The sequence below is a fragment of the Xylocopa sonorina genome, chromosome 10, assembly GCF_050948175.1.
Source record: "Xylocopa sonorina isolate GNS202 chromosome 10, iyXylSono1_principal, whole genome shotgun sequence".
Lineage (NCBI taxonomy): Eukaryota > Metazoa > Arthropoda > Insecta > Hymenoptera > Apidae > Xylocopa > Xylocopa sonorina.
The window spans coordinates 10,520,113-10,537,611 of record NC_135202.1 but is presented as its reverse complement, the minus strand read 5'-3'; the positions used below and the strand labels follow the sequence as shown (position 1 = coordinate 10,537,611).

The window sequence follows — 17,499 nt, the reverse complement described above, 5'->3', positions numbered from 1 at the left end:
GAACCGGAGGACGGATCTGAAAAGCCAGGCGGCCGCGTCGTCGTCGTCGTCGTCGTCGTCGCGTACTTGGCAATTTCGCGAAAGTACAGCGGCAACTCGAAACAAGTTGCTCGACGACACGACCGTGAGAGCTAACTCTCGTCGCCGCGAAGGAAACGCAGGATGGATAGAGGGGTGGTGGTTGAAAGGCAGAAATCGAGGAAGAGAAATTACCCGGCCATTGTGCCAGCGAAAGCGGGACTGCCAGCCAGTCCTGCCGAGACAAGGATCATCCCGTGTTTCCGTTTCAACCGAGTTATCGCCCCGCTTTCCCGGACAGAGACGAGGCGAGGCCAGGAATCAATAGGGCTAATTCTGCGACGCGTCCTCTGAATACGGAGCGGAACCGACTTCGGGACACTTGGATTTTCTACGCCGTCCTCCGCGACTAATCACGAGGCGCCCGCGGGACGGGTGCGAGCGAGGCTGGTAATTGGACAAGGATGTATCGCGACGGGGTGGCGCGGCAAACTTCCTCGGGGTGTCCCGCCTAGCCGGATGGAGCCGTCGCGTGTTTACGCGCGACGATCGAGATGGGACGAAGGATCTTGCTTTAGATGAGAGAACGAGAATCACTCCGTGGCACCCTCCGAGCGATTTAGGGAGGGTGAGATTTTGGGGGTGAGAGGAAAGGTGTCTTATCGACGAAGCCAGGGGGTGCTCGCGGCCCACGCGAGGACTTAGATCGTTGCGTAACCGGTTGGAGGACTTACGGAAGTCGTAGTAGTTGCTCGATGACGGAAAGAGGTGTTTGTGTCTGGTGGATTTCCAGAATGGATTGATTTGTAACCTCTTCTCGTTGAATACGATGATTTATGAGAATCTAGTTTTAGATTGAAACGAATTCGACGTTTGCATCGCGTGGATCGCTCGGAGATGGGATGACGTCGTCCGTAAGTCAAAATCACGTCTTCGTCGGCTCGGATAGGAACTCGCGCGATCATAAATAACGACGCTGCTCGCGGAAATATTTCAATCCGCGAGCATACGAAATCCGGGTCCACGCGGAACGAAAGCGATCGCTCCGCGTCGCTGCATCGCTGCCGGAAGTAAGGGAAAAGAGAAAAAGAGTTGGCGTGCGACGACGCGCATCCTGTGAATCGGGGGATAAAAGCGACGCTGCGAAAGTTTGTTCGATTTCTCTTGGTATTCGCCACCCGGTCTTCCGTCAACCCGATCGATCATTTTTACGCGATGGGACTCGCGCCAGGGGATACAAAAAATATCCCGGCAGAACGGACGCAACTGAATAATTCTACGGATTAATTCGAAAATCGAATCTCCCTGGCGTGGCCACGCTCGTTTTAAGGCAGCACACCGCGAACCGAAGTCCAATATTAGCGTTCGAGTCGTCGAGTGCGAAAGTTCGCAGATTTGCCAACTTCTGTCCGAGGAGAGCGAGATTTACATACCACACGAGCGGAACAGTTGCGGTCCCGTCAAGGGAACCAATCCTGACACGTACAGGAGGAGATCCGATAGGATCCTTCCGATCTGTCCACAGGAAATGAATAACAGCGGGCAGCCTCGAGCGATGCGACGTGTACACGCGTTACTTTAGACTTACTCGTTCGATAGACGTCTCGCTACGAGGCGCAGAGTTTCGTTTCGTATACCCGCGCGGACGTCAATTAACGCGAACATCCTCGTCGTATAAAGGGTAAACAGGTACGCGAATTCCATTAAGCGGGCATTAACGAACCATCCGTGGAGAACTGAGAATCGGATCGAACGGCAAGCGGCACGGATCGATCCGTTCAAGAGCAAATTCTAGAGATGCGGTTAATTATGTCGGAGTGGCTTAATCAAGACTACTTGGCTCGAGCTTATGGCAACCCATACGCTTGTTAGCCGGGACGTAACCGTGTAAACGTGTCACGTGGATGTCAGATTACCAGCCCCGGCCACTTATCGATCGCTGATTACGATCTTGACGTTTAAGACAATGGGTGCCTAGAATGGCTATCCTTGACCGTTGTCCGTCTTCTTCCGACAAAGCGAACCCGTCAACCTATTTCCATCTGTCTATACGACGAACCCTCCCTATCGTGGACCGAGCATTTCTCAATTTCCTGTATATAATTATTCTTAATTACGCGATTAACGCGATCTCGCTCTGTATTGTCCCAAGCGTTGCGCAAACACAGCTGCGGCAACATCCTCCGTGTAGCCGAGGATCGCAGCTCGCCACAGATTAAATCACGATCTCTCTCGATGCGAACGAAAGGGTCAGGACCGAGGACAAGCTGAGCGACAGAACGTCAGAGCAGAGCGTCAACCCCCGAGGAAGGGTCCGAGGGAAGCGCGCAAAGGGCCATCCAGTTAATAAGATTGATGCCTCGAAACCGGACGGGCCCGCGGGACATCCCCGCGTTCCTCGTAGACAGCGAACCGGTTGTCCGTTTGCACTGGCGTCAGGCGACGAGCCGATGTTTTATGCATGAACGGAAAAACGTCCGGACAATTTGTTCTTGCCCCGTGGCGCGCGGGGGTGGCTCGTCCTGCCCTCGTCTCCGATCTCTCGCAGCCACCCACACCCTCTTCACCGCTCCCGACCGGATGGATCGGATGGTTCTTATCCGAGATCATCGAAGGCGGAAGAAGAGAACGACTCAGGGAGACGAGGGGAGCGTCAACGTCACGCGGGCGACGCGTTAAGATGGTGGATGGGGGGTAATTCGGCGGGAAACGGAATCTTCCGCGCCGGGCCGAGGGAGGAAGTCCGATTTCGTTCGCCGCGAAATCCGATTTCGATGCAAATCTGCCACTTCCACGCGCGCGCCTTTCGACGATCCTTTCGAGGGATTATGCGACGCTCCCGATCGGGTGTAGAAAAAGGAGTGGTGTTGATCGAAAACCGATCGCCACCGAAGGGGGTGAAAAAAAAAACATAATATCTCCGGTCCCGTCCGCGTTATCGTCCCGTAAAAACTAACCGATCTGCATTAATAAAAGTCGAGTGGAATATCTCGACGCGATTTTGCGGTCCACTGACGTATCTCCAGCGAGAGTCTTTCACGGTTATTTCTGCACGCTGCTACGGAGTGGTAAAAATTTATCGGTCAAATAAAACCACGCTCGTCGAATATTATCTCGGAACAACGGAACGGCTCGTTAGGAACATCTGCGAGGGATCGTGACTAGCTGGTCGTCATCGGTGGCTAATCGAACTCGCATCCGACGATAGTTTCCATCGAGGATGCAGAGTGTGAGCAAATGATGAAAACAGAAACGGAAGCGGAAAATCTGTCCGGAGCCATCGGTTCCACGGTCGCGTGGCTATTCTATTCGAGTCGTCGAATCTGTTCTTCGCCTCGTCCCCTCGGGAACGGGACGCGTTTTCTGCGACGACCGATCGACCGAAATGAGCGGTCGCGACCCGTGGCTCGTTGTCGACGCGTGTCGCTCGCTGGTTCGATCGCCGTTGCGGAACAAGCGGAAACGAGGCGCGCATAAATCCAGCCAACGCGTGGCGAAAGCTCGTTTCGATTTCGGCCGAGTGGACATCGTTACCGAGCGGCACCCATTGATCGGATCTGCATTTTAACTGGATTTTACAAGACTTAACCGCGTCGTTCCGATACGGGTTGGCTAACGAGTATAAAAAAAAGAGGAAAAAAGAGAACGCGGACAGATGCGAATCCCCGTTCCCAACGGTGAACAATACGCCATCCAATCATCGGGCCTGGAGATGTTGCACCTGACGGCGAAACAAGTTTACGCCGATTTCAAAGGAATCGTTGGCGCCGATGGAAGATAGCGATCGGTTCTTCCAGTCCTCCTGCCTTCGGCTCTCCGTTTCTGTTTCGGCTGGATTAAGGGTTAGCTGGAAAGCTGGCTGGTCCGAGAAAACGAGAGGATTATTCGCTGGCAAGTGAATTTTCCATCGAACAGCCGGGAGGATCGTGAAGAGAAGAGAGAGAGAGAGAGAGAGAGAGAACGAGGGGTAGCTCGAATAGGAGCGACTTGGGGATCGACGGGAGGCTACGATCGCAAATTTGATTCCCGCCCGGGCGCGGATCTGTCTTCTTATTCGTAAATCCGAGCGAGCCCCGATAAATTGTCATCGAAGAAGGAAACACGTTCCCATTACCGCGAGCGATGGTACGCGTACTCGAGTCGCTTCGAAAAATTCAATCGACGGTTTATCGCGTTAATTGAACCTGAACGTCTCGTCGCCGATTGCGAGCGAGACGGGAGATAAATCGATTTCACCGATCGACGTTTTACTTCGTTATTTCGCTACGAAATGATACACCTCGACGACAGACTCTTCCCTCTGACTTCGCTTCAGGCGCAACGAGGGTGGAATCTGATTAATAGTCGAAATCGATCACGAGTCGTGGACGATGGATGGTCGTTTGATTGCCGTTCGAGGAAATAAAATCTTTTACAGGCGCCCTAAAAAAATCTGTGCCCCATTTTTCTTTTTTTTTCTTCTCCTTGTTCTTTCACGCGATATTCGATAGATCGTAAAGACAACGCCGGCAATCTTCTCCCAATCGTTATCTCTGACTGCGGGAAATGGAACAACCCTCGGATTATTCTAACACGGGAACAAAAGGGGAAATGTGGGTTAATGCTGGCGGGAAGACTCGCATATATCCATTAAAGCAATGATACCTGTTCGCAACATGTTTAATGTAATTTAGCGCCGCGCTGCTACGAAACTACCCAATATTCCTATCCTCATTAGCATCTCGCTCTCGTGTATTTACTAAAATGATTGGTAGCCGGGGCGAAATTGGCTGCTCCTCGAAATCCAAGCCCCTCGTACTTTCCTCGCGCTCGCCAGTTTCGTGACCGTCGACGATGAATTGTTCCGCGAGCTGGTAATTTACCCTCGCCGCCCGCCGCGAGTTCTCTTCCTTGGTTGTTTATCGTTGAGATTGATAATTTTCCGCACGTAGATAGGTAACATCCTGGCCCGCATTCCGATTATTCTCGTACTCGACGCGGTTGCACGACATCGTTTGATAACGAAGGATCGCACCGGGGGGGGCGGGAGGCTGCGCGCACCATTTCCGTGCCCGGCACGATCGAAACGATAATAAGAATATTTTCAATTTTCGTAACGAAGATTTCGTACCGAACGGGAAACGTTATTAGCCTGGTTGAACGAACGAGACCCAATCTCGTTCCGCGCTTCTATCGATAATGTTATTTAACATTAATTAGTCAAACCTCGAAATTGACTGCACTTTAATTAGGGAAATTATAGCAAATACGATGTTTAAAAGATAAACATCCAAATCCAATGGGCGTGCTTTATTAATTATACGCGGCTATATTAATTGGATGAACAGAATTTCCATGAAACCAATTTTACACCCTTATTAACGGAACGCGCGTTTCTTCCCCTCGCTCGTATCTACTTTCCAACGCCGTGCTCCGCGTGTAATTAAAATCATTCTCCTCGAACAGTCGATCCTACCTCCGGGGTAGCGTTTCAGGGTATCTTCGATTCTTACCATCTCCCGACGGCGTCTCTTTTACGTTACGCCAATTCCACTTCGCACCCCTTGCATGATTACACGCGTAACGGAGCGCGCGCACCGAATGTCTTGGGAACCGGCATTTTCGTCGCCCCAAACCCGCGATATCCTTTCTTCCCGGCAGCCACCGTGAAATTCTCGGACGATTGCCGAAGAATTTCATTTTATCAGACGAAAGTGTTGAAACCCGCATACCTGACCCCACCTTCCTCTACTGTCGCCTTCTTTCCGGACGGAAAGAATTCGTCGTATCCATAAAAAGAATAATTCCTTCCCGCTTTCTCGCACGTGAGAGCTCCCCAAGAAATACTTGATTTCCTCGACGCGTCCTACCCGGAAACGATCATTAAGACGCGATCGAGAGGATCAGTTGGGTCCTGGTAATCCCTGCTTGGCGACTTTTCCGCGGATACCAAGCGACTATTTTGCGTAAACGCCAGGGTGTCTGGCGTAACTTTTTTTTTTCTCCACCCCCTAGCTCGGTCAAAGTTCCGCGGCGAGGCTGAATTTTTCGCGCTCGACGAGCTCCATACTCGGTCGTGTCGAACCAAAAAAAAAAAAAGAGAGAGAGAGAAAGGAAAAAACGAGCAAAAAATAAGCGGCGTTTGAAAACGATACGATTGGACCACCTGCAGCGTTTTTCCGCTGTCGAGTATGCAGATGAGAGGACAATTTTTTTCCCCGGGATTCCGCGCCGTCGAAAACGAAGAATCGTTAAATTTCACCGGATATTCCGCTCCCCCGGACAATATCTTCAAGAATTCTCCTCCGACGTCTTCCTTTATCTATTTTCCGGTTTGTTGCTCGCTCGTAATTAATTAGATCGACGGAACCCGCGGAATATTATCGCGGAACCAGATTGCTCGGCTGATTAGCGATCCCCAAGGGCAGTGAGTCGCGGGATCGATGATAAACGGAATCACGGTAGACCAGAGAACGGCAGACCGAAAGTGGGAAAGAGGAAGAAGCACCGCGGCGCATTGGAGATTGCTTTTCGTTGGTTTCATCCCACCGACGCCACGTGGGTGATTACCGATGACTATCGAGGCCGCCGTTGTTTCCTTTGCGTTGCACCCTTTATGCGCTCACCCTCCACCTCGCCATTCCGCCGCGTCTCGCCCGTTTCCACCCGGGGAACGCCGCTGAATTTGTCCCGAATCCCCATATTGTCGTCGTCGTTCGGATGGCGGACGGGAAACAATGACGACTTCGAAGAGAGATCGCGAGCCACCGTTTTCCATTTTCCGCGTCCGGGGCGCCTCCTTCTGGGAACCCCTTCGTGCCAGTCTTTTGTCCGCATCCCCGGGGTTGGAACGTGGTCGTTCGTCCGTGACTTTTCGTTTAAAAAAACAAAAACTGGGTCATCCTCTTTCGAGGAAGAACCACCCCCACCGTGCACGATGAACGTTTCCAATTTAGAACGCGACACCGTCGTCCCGACGAATTGATCGAGGTCCCACCGCGAGCGGAGAGCGCGCTTTTGGAAAATATCCCTACGAGCGGCGTATAACCGCGACGAAGTTGGCCATTTTTAGGATGGCTCGTTCGAAAACGGTCTCGTTACGACGGAACCCGAGCACGCGCTGGTAATTCGGTAATAAATAAACGAACGTTAATTAGAGGAAACGCGATGCGGGACCAGGCTGCGAATATTTTAATTATAACGAAGAACCCCGTGCCTGCAGGTTGGCCAGGGCTCGCGCTTTCAGAGGGTGCGCGTAATCATTAAGGATAACGCCACGAGGAAGGGGAGTTAGAGGCGAAAAAGGAAAAGGAAAAAAAATAGAGGAATTTCTCGAAAGCTGGATTTAGCGAATGCATCGTTTCGCGTAATGATCCGCGTCGCGGATTCGCAGGAACAAAAAGCTGGCTGCGGCGAGCTCTTGGCCTACATGCGAAGACGCGAGGAGGAAAAGGACAGCCTTCGGGGGCTGACGCGTTCCTCCAGCGTTGAAAATATCGACCGGAGACCGTAGATGACTCCATCGTACCGCTTTTAAATCATCGCTGCACATTGAAAACCCCGTCGAGAAAGTCAGCAACGCTGGAGTGAAAGGAAAAAGAAGTTTTCGACGCGTTGCAACGGAACTTTTCCTCGCGCGTTCGGAGCTGCTGATTCGCATCACGGGAATTAATGAATTCCATCCGCGAATGCGCTCGATGGAGAATCGAAGAGTTCGTTACTCGGACATTTCACTCTATCCTCGCGTCAGGTAGAAACACGTTTATCGGGCAATATGATTCTTTCGCGAGGTATAAAAATTTCAACCCTCGATGATCTCTGCGCCGTGGCGCGAAACGAGAAACGACAAAGGTCCTGGGGAACGTCGGTGCAAACGACGATATTCCTCCTTCGTCGGCCCATTTGCACCGAGGACAATTGTCCCGGCTCGCTATTACAGCCGCTCTTCTTGTACGATTACACCCAAGAGATGACGTTCCACCGGACGAGCCGCGTCGTCCGTAAATCGAGCCAACTAAACGACGCCAGCGAACATTTTTATTCTTCATCCCTTAAATAAGACATCTTCCTGATAAGCTTCTGGCGCGCGAGGAATAAGAGCCGAGCGATCTACGACGAGTACTCCTATCTACTCGTAACAGAAGGAACGAAATATATTACGTTGCTCGAGGCTAATGGCTGAAAACGATCAACGACGCGATAAACTTTAAACGGAGACAGCGAAGAAGCGAAATTGATCGCGAGGCGAGAGAACGGGGTGGGCTTGATCGCCGTGGCACCCGTGAATTTTTATCGTCTTCGTTTGATCCCCGATCCATCCGATCCGGCTGTATTTGACAGGGTCAGGTTGAAATTCGCGTTGAAAAGGATCACGTGAGGGATGCAGAGAGAGAGACAGGGAAAGAGAGATCAGTGTCGGTTGAAATAAGTAAATTTAATTAAAGCCACTGGGTATGATGGATGAACGGGGGTGGCGAACGTACGGTCGAGTGGACTAAGAGATAAGTGGATTTTATTCTCGCGCCTGCCGTACGCCGTGGAATTTTTCGAACGACCGTGCGTGGTCCATCGCGTCGGGCATCGGCCGCGAGAGTCAAACAGAAGATAAGACTTAGGGGCGAGTTAGTGACGAGGGCTGTGTAATAATGGAAACGCGAGCGTGTACGTAATACGGTGCATAAACGGCGAGATAAGGAAACTTAACACGCGCTCGCTAAGCAAAAGGGAGCGATTAAGTGGTGTAGCGTTAAAAGCCAGCCAGCGTGATTAATTAATTGAGCAAAGTACCGAGTAGAAGTTACATGGAAATGAAAAAGAAGAGGAGAGGAAAAAAAAAAAGAAGAAGAAGGCGGACAAAGAAACCGAGGGAGCTTCCTAACGACTCTAAAATACCTGCGAGTTATTACGTGCTAAACTAGGGACAATTATGCAGCTTACCCTTGATTAAGAAATCCCGCAATGCGGCCCGTATAAATCTTTCGGCGAGATGCAAGCGATACGGTACGAATTCAAACACGGAAGGATGGAATTTCGGTTTGTTTCAAGGGCTGGTCGCGAGAAGAATAAGCGGCGAAGGTGTCGGAGAGTGGAACAGAGAGAGAGAGAGGGAGAAAGAGAGGTCGAGGAATAAAAACGCAGAAGGGGTTAGCCGAGGAGACGACGATGAGAATGAACGTTGTCTCTGGCTCGGACTTCAAAGTACCTTTCCAGCTCGCGGAAACCAGCGCTGCGGGGAAACAGTGCAAATAGAAGGGACGAGATAGCGCGTAAAGAAAAGGGAAAATGGTAGACGGCGCCGGGACAGAAGTAGTATTAATTTCCTCGAGCCCGGAGGTCCTGGCACATCATTCTCCTGGCAGACAGCAGGAAAGACGAATCCCTTTCCGCCTCCCCTCGACCGAGCCTGTCTGCCTCCCCGATATTGCCAACATTATACACGCTGGCTCGCTCGATTCAAACCCGGTGTGCCTACCAGTTTTACGCGCCAACTACCCCGTGTCGAAATTTCACGAGAAATCACCTCGCGATCAAGCGATCCGGCCCGCTTTCCTTTCCTCGTCAACAACCGACGAGAGAATGAAAAAGGAGGAAACAAAACGAGTCGATCGATCCTCGTGGAAATCCTGTCACGCGAGCCACACGCTCGACGAGGACCTGTCGCGCCTCGTTTAAAAGCGGCTCGATGTTAAGCATGACGGACGTGTAATGATAATTCTGAAACGACGAGACGCGAGACCAGCCCCCTGGGCAGTTGTATTTTTCAACCAACAGCTATTCGTTTGCGAACATTCTCTACAGTGGTTGTATATTAAAAAATCGCGTGCGAACGGTAACGCGAGAACCTCGTTCGTCTCGATCACGCACCGCGAGGGCGAACGATTCGTTTTCACGATGGGATCGCGAGCGCCGGGCAATTTTTACGCGATCTTAAACGCTCCCCGTTTATTTGCGCGAGAAAAGAGCATTACGGGAGACAAATTTCCCTTTGTTTGCCATTAATTTCCCTCTGACCGGCGGAACGGTAGCGAACGAGAGAAAAGTTAAGAGTAGCCGGCTAACAGATTCGCAAACAGCTTTCTTATTTCTACGTGTTCCGGCGCGGAGCGCGGGGGTATCGTGTTCCCGGGAAAAACGAATGGCCGGATGTGTTTCCGTTGTAAACACGATTCTTTCCCCGGGAAACGCTCGTGGGAGAGTAACCCACCCCCGTGCCGGACGAGTAATAGGCAAGGAACTCTCGGCGAATCCGCTTAATCTTTCGGTAAACTAATAAAACTTCGTTAAGACCATCGAAGCTCCCGGGGTATTTCCATCGCGGGTGTTTCAGTGAACCTTCCGTCGATTCCTTCCTCTCCTTCCACTTCGGTTGTCAAGTCGAACGTGGAATTCGATCATAAATACCTCTCGAATGAAACTGCTTCTCGTTCCGTGGGCTAGCCGAGAGAAATCGAATTAATCGCGGCTTCGAGGCCTAGTCGAAAATTTCATTTCACATTCGATTGCTGTTACCTCGAATTCGTTAGAAATTATATGCTACGAGAAGGAATAGCGTTTCATAGAAACGTATTACATTAGCGGCGAAGAAATTTGCCTGATCTATCACGGCGATCGATCCAAGAGTCGGGCTGTGGTGAAATAATTTTCATCGGGAACTTGTACTTGTCTGAAATGGTGTACAAACTCGAAGGGGACAGCGTCGCAGCTATCAGGCTGATTTACAATGTTTGCTCCCACGGGTAAACCGTTAGTTTCTCGTCGTCTGTTATCCCAATGGCTTGTGCACACCGAGCATAACCGGAATGAGACGAAGCGAGCTAAATAACCGCGGACAAAACATCGTGGCGAGCTTTTTAGCATCGGTCTACCTTTAATCTACCCGGAACTGTCAATTATCGCTCGGTGGTCTAATCAGGCTAAAGTAAGAAAGAAAGAAGAAAAGAGAACCAAGGGAGGAAATAATGAGAGATTGTTCCCTTTTGTTTCGCAGGAGCCGTTGGTGGCGAAGGCGGAGACGAAGATGATAAGGAGAAGGAAGAGGAGGCCGAGAGGGAAAGGCAAGAAGCCATCAGGGAGGCTGAGGAGCGAAGGAAGGAGAAGCACCGCAAAATGGAAGAGGAACGAGAGAAGATGCGACAGGAAATCAGGGACAAGGTAAGAGAATAATGCTGTTTGCCTCGTTTCTTCTGCTTCCTCCTTGGAACGCGTTTGACGTAGAGTACGTGGAACGAAAATCAACTTTTCGAGAGGCTAGGGGGTGGGCGGTGGAGGCGAGTGTTGAAGCAACGAATGAAATTACGGTCTCACTGTTCCGCCTCGCGATATAATAAACAAGAGTTTAGTAAATTTCGGTTCTCTCTACTCGGCGAGCACCAACGACGGTTCCACGGCGACTGCCTTCTTCGACGACTTCTGAAAACGAGCCAGCTGCAACTTTCGCTTCGTTACCAATTATAGAACTAATCTAGCAATTTTCCGTCAAGGGAAAACTACGTTTTATTCGCCGAGACGCGTTAAACTCGAAACTATCGACAAACGACCGGAACGCGAAACAGCTAACTGGTTAATCGGGCATTCTTCCGAGGCGTGTATTCCGTTTGACGGAGGGTATGGAAAAAGTGATACTCGTATCTCGAAACCAATCTACGTAGCTGTCTTTAACGGGTTCAAAGGGAGCTCTTGTTCCGCGATGCGAGCATTAGATGGAAAAAGTAACTGGGAAGGCGTATGAATGATAAAATGCCCCGAATCGAGAGTCTCGAGCTTATTTACAAATGTACGCGCGCGGCTGTATATGCACCGGGTATTCGAATGCCCAGAGGCACGTAAGGTACACGTACGTTCGTATAAATGTACGTAGACGCCGCGCGTATCGAGTACCTTCCGGGAGCTGGTGGAAAATTTCAAAGGTTCGCTCGACGATGGCTAAAAAGAGCACGTTAAAACGGATATTTTCCCAGAGCATACCCGATACGCATCGTCGAAATAACTCCACAAAGATCCCAGTTTATGAGCCTTCCATTAACCTCCGGACCAGTTATTTGAATAAGTGAGAACGAGAGACAGGATAGAGGGAAAGTTCGGAAAGTTTGGAATCATCGGAATGGAAAGGGAACGACCGCGTTCCCCGCAACTGGAAATTTTCAATTACGAGTTTCATTTTCCTTCGATTCTCGCGAGGCTCCGCTCGCGAGTACCCCGCCTACGGAGGAACGCGCATTCTTCGAGGACAAAGGATCCTCGGTTTCCGCGAGCCGAGCCTCACAGGAGGGATATCTTTAGGACGTCTTTTCATGCCTGCCGGAATAGGAACACCTGGCTTCGTTTGCCGTTGGATTCGCCGGATGTCTGCGTGCTACCGGCGTCGATGCTCGAATCCACCGCCGCCTCCATTTGTCGGAACGAATTTCATCCCCTTTCCACGAGTATTAACCGGTGGTACCCATCTATCCCCCCGATCGCTCTTAAGAATACTATTCCTCGCACAGCTATATCCTCGATTCTTCTTAATATCGTAATCGGACAGACGTCGACGGAATTAATTCCCACCACTCGCGCTCCTTCGCGTCTGTTCGCGAACGAATCCAATCTTTTATCACCCACCGCGCCCAAGAAGCTCCATTTCTCCAACGTTACAGTGATCTACGCCATCGCGGATCGAACATTCAAAGATTATCGCGTAACCGTAATGTCGCCCGTGTCAGCTGCGGTGAATCTCACCGTTGGTTTACCCGTGTCGCCTCTCGAACGGCGATGAAAAATGAGTTCCCACCAGGATTCCACGGTCACGCTGTTCGCCGCGAGTTCATCATCGCCGTCGAGGATCGATATCCCCCAGCGAGTTTTAAGCGCTCCACGTAAGGACATGTCCGGGGACCATTAATTACTGCTTTGCATCGCAACCCCTGGCCATACATTTTCATTTTTTCCCACCATCTTGCCTCGAGCCTTTGGATCGTTACTCGTCGCACGGTGCATAGCGCGAGATATGCACAGGGCCTCCGTGTCAACCAGCGGAGTTAATGACGGATCACGAACGCGTATGCTAATACAGGTGACCGCAGCGAGCGGGCAAATGAAAATTTTCGTTAGACACACGCCGCATGTTGTGTGCACGGCAATGTACACCCACGGAACGCGGCCACCTGATCTACCTTACTGATACGTCCTGTCAATAGGAGATAGAGCAATTATCTAACGAAGCTGATTTCATAATTCGAACCGATCGGACGCTCGTGTTTTGCCGGGCTGCAATCACGCTAATTAGTCGCGACTGACCGATGATACGTAACCGTTTGATCAACGGGAACCCATTGTTCACGGGGTCGGGCCGCGGTTTCGTAATCGTCCCTTCCACGCGCACCCTCTCGCCCCCGACCCCTGATAATGACGCCAACGAATAATACTCGAAACGCGCGATTATTTTCCCGCCACTGTCGCAGCTATACTTTCTGCAAACTTTTCCGAAGTGCCCGTGACAATTTCGAGCGGCGAACAATGGCGCGATAATGGCGGGTGGGGGCCATTCACGCGCGGCCACCGTCGCCGGCGCGAAAAATTGCGTTCATTTGACCGTTCAACCGCGGTTGTCCCCGTTTATTTCCAAAGCTTGCCGAACCTCTCGCCTCTGCTCGCGATTAACGCGTTTATTTTGCTAAACGCCACGCTTCCCTTTTCCGCGACTCGAAAAACACAAGCTCGCGGATATTCGCAGCCGAAAGAGCCGCGCATCGACCGCACGGATATCGATCTAACGATCGCGTTCTCCGACGCGGTGTCGCGTTTTCAACCGAGCTCATCGAAAGCGGACAAATAACGTGGACAAAAGCCGGGGAACGATTAATATCCAGATGAAAATTTCAGCAGGGATTTCACGGTTACCCGAGCAAATATGCCCGCGGAGATACGGCATGGGGTGACGAAAAGGAGTACGATTATACGTCCGACAAGAAGACGTTAATCCGGCAAACGTCACCGAAAAGATAAATTGGCCGAGATAGAGGGGTTGCCCGTGGCTCGCTACGTTCGCTCGTTTGCACGTAGGCGAGAGCCTTTCAGCGCGGACTTAAAATGCAAATTCAATTACGAAGCGGCACCGGAGCTGAGTACGTCGAACGGCCCGTCACGTTCACGGCCTGTTCCACTGTCCCCGTCTACGAATATATCCGCGTGTCCACGCGTGGACGTACGTACGCGGTACGCTTCGACTATAGACAGGGGGCTGTTTATCACGAAACAGACCGCGTGCACACCAACCGGGAGAGCCTGGAGCGTGTCAATTTCCGTTCGCGCCGCGCTGAATGCCGCACAATCTGCGCGATGGCTAATTGTAAGATGGACGAGCCGGGGAGGAGACGTGCCGGGCCGAGAGTCCGTGGAATAAAGCGTGCATAAAAAATTCAATTAACCGAGAGGTGGCGAGCTGCGGGTCACCCAGGATGAGGACATCGGTATTTTTAGCAACGCCACGGTGCCGTGGGAAACTCCCTTTGACTGAAACTCCTCGCGCATTCAACGATGAACGTACAGGCAACTTTTCCGTGGCCGCGACTGGGACGCTGTGAAACATTTACGAGTGCGCCACGCGAAACGGAATTGTTTATCGCGCAACAAACTCGTTCATTGTTTACGAGTTCGGCTCGAAGCGAACTGAACCCTTCCGTTGGTCTCCACAGGGGTAAAGGAGAGGACGGGAAGCGTAGTTAGGGCTCGCCATCACCGGAAAAGAAGGGGGTAAACGTCCGAATTCGCGTGGAACTTGATCGAAATTCGTTTACGGTCGCCGATACGAGACGACAGAACGGAGTTTCGAGCATTATATTTACACAGGACCGTGGTGGAACAAAAGGAAGAGGAGCGAGAGGGCGCGTCGAAAGGAAAGATAATTTCTCGCGGGTACTCGGCCAGAAACTGGGCGCACAATGAGACCAGTGTCCGGGGAGGTGGCTGGGGGGTGGTTTCCAGCGCGGCCGATTTACCGCGAAACAAACGACGGAATCAAAAAGAGTTCGACAAAGAGTGAACGGATGGAAAAGGACAAACAGATGTCACGCGAAATCGTGCCATTGTCAATCCTGATGTATTGTCCTGTCAGGACGTAGTCAGCGCCGTTGACATGACCCAGATGGAATTGAGGGCTCTTACGAGAATAATCGAGGAAAATACGCCTCCCTACCACTCCTCTGTACATATATATATACATATATTTGTCCGTGAGTGTACATGCACCGCAGGTATTAAACGAAATAACTCTCGAATCGTCGACGTGGCGTCACACAATTAAATTCTTTTGGGCGTCGCGTTCGTTCGTCGAGTGCTCGCGAAATTACCGGCGATAAACGCGTGTAAACGACGATAACTCCACTTTGAAAAGGAACGTTCGATTCGATACCCAATTGTCCCTAAACGATCGAAAGTTAACAGGACGGTGGTTTTGACGCGCTCGATCAAAACGAGCTCGAAATCTGCCTAATACGGATGCGATAGTTGCGCTACTTCGACGTGGATTCGGAGGAGACCCAGCGACGTGTTCTTGGCGATGTTAAATGGGAAAATTAACGAGGGCAAAGCTCCCCGATCAGTAGCGCCAACGTCGTCGAAATTGGAATAGACTTTCGTCGAAATTCACCGCGATGTACAGATTACGAAAACCGAAACTGCATCGCATCGCATCCGCGTGCGGATGTGCCGCGGTCGGAAACGCGTCGCTCCGTTCCTGAAATAACACTCCTCCTCGTTAAACGCAACCGAACCCCGTCCAGGTATCTCGTTAACCCGTGGTTAGAGTTCCCCGATGATTTCGAGAACCCGCGCTTTCTCGTTCTTTTTTTCTTGTTCCTTTTTCCCAACCCGTTTCGAACCCGTTCGTTCGGCTGTTTAGCAGCGCGAATACCAATCCCGCCGGGACCGTTCGATCTCCGCGATAAATAATCCGGATCGCATTTAATCAGAGCCACGGTGACGAGGACTGAAATAAAGAACCGGGGGAACGTTTATCCCTCGTCTTAGCTCCGTCGCCGGGAGGATCGTTCGGTCAGAATTAATAGAGATTGATACTTCATTAACCGAGACATCGAAATCCTTCGTGGGAATCTCTTTGCGATATATTTCCCAAGGATCCTCCGCGTCGCACGTCGCAGCAACAATGGACAGCAAACTCGGGGTATAATAACATCGGCGAACCTCTTGGGAATAAAGATGTATTCTTACGCGAAAGCTATCCACCGAGAAGCTTTTCTTTGGTAATCGCGTCGGCACCACAGGGTCAAAGAAAATCCGATTACGGAGCCCCGGCTAATGATCACCGGGACGAGATTTCGTTATGTGGCCCTTGGAAAATTCCGCTCCGGCTCGCCAGCGACCGCCAGAGAATATCTTACCGGGGATAATTAAAAATTCCGCGGCATCCCTCTATCGGGCACTTGATAACACCGGTGCAGCTCCGCTTCGGTTCTACCGTAAATTAAAGAGAACGATATTAAAAGAAATAAGCCAAACTTGGGAATCTAAGCAGGAGGAGCTGAGAAATTTATTAACCTGACCGAGAACCATCGGGCGGAAACTGAAATAAGTCGCGAGCCCTGGGGAAGGATTCCAATTGGACGACGATGCACGACCAAGAAATGCCGAGATACCTTCGAGTCGAACGAAGGACACCGTTCATGGTAATGGAATTGAATTGCTCGCAAATTGGAACTAGTCGCGAGGCTGCGATGGAAGGCAATCGCTCGCAATTAAGAAATGAGCCACTTAAAACGCGCGAGGACATCACTCTCGCGGATATCGTAGAGATTCCTGATGGCGGATCGAACGGCGAGGTTCATTTATACGAGTCTGCGAGACGGACGCTACTAGTCGGATCTAAAGAAAGTCGTCTCGTATTACGCCTCTCCTCTGTCTCTCAATTAACTCAGACAATTAATTAAAAATCCCCGAGAGACTGGCGGCGGGCCAACATCCGTTCGTCACGATGGCCTGATGAAACAATGAGAGCGACCCACGCATCGAACCGATGCCATTCGATAATATAATGCATCGGTCTGATGGATTTTTCTAATTAAAAATCTCCTTACCATCCCGGCCGACGTCCGCTAATGGAACCTGGACGTCTGACAAATATTAAATTAACCAGCCTCGAATTAGCGACCAGCAGGGGCATTTTTCGACGACTCGCGCACCACTTCCAGGCCAATTTATTCAACTCCATCGAACACCGTGATTTACACGCGAACTATTGCAAGTGTTATCGCTGCGGGAACTTCAGGTGAATCTCATTAACTTTCGCGCGGACCAATTTGATTGCTCCTGTAACAACGCTGCGAGCAAAGTTACACAACTGATTCGATCGGTGTATTTCGAATGTACCTGCTGATGTTCATAAATTGCGGCGTTATTATACAAACAATATATTCAGCGCAACGCGTTGCATTAGCATGTCCATAGTGAGATAGTGTGTCGCAATTTATGTCGGTATACGTATGCATTACCATGGCCGTTCAACATTTC

General features: G+C 50.9%; 1 protein-coding gene across 2 annotated transcripts in view; it reads left to right on the top strand.

Annotated features, from left to right (window-relative positions):
* The window catches only part of Cpx (synaptic transmission protein complexin), a 181,074-nt gene that overhangs the window by 149,205 nt on the left and 14,370 nt on the right, over positions 1–17,499 (top strand). For both annotated transcript variants that reach the window (XM_076903442.1, XM_076903443.1), the window contains one exon: positions 10,985–11,148. In XM_076903442.1, the coding sequence (XP_076759557.1) occupies positions 10,985–11,148 (164 nt within the window). The remainder of the gene's footprint in view (positions 1–10,984; positions 11,149–17,499) is intronic.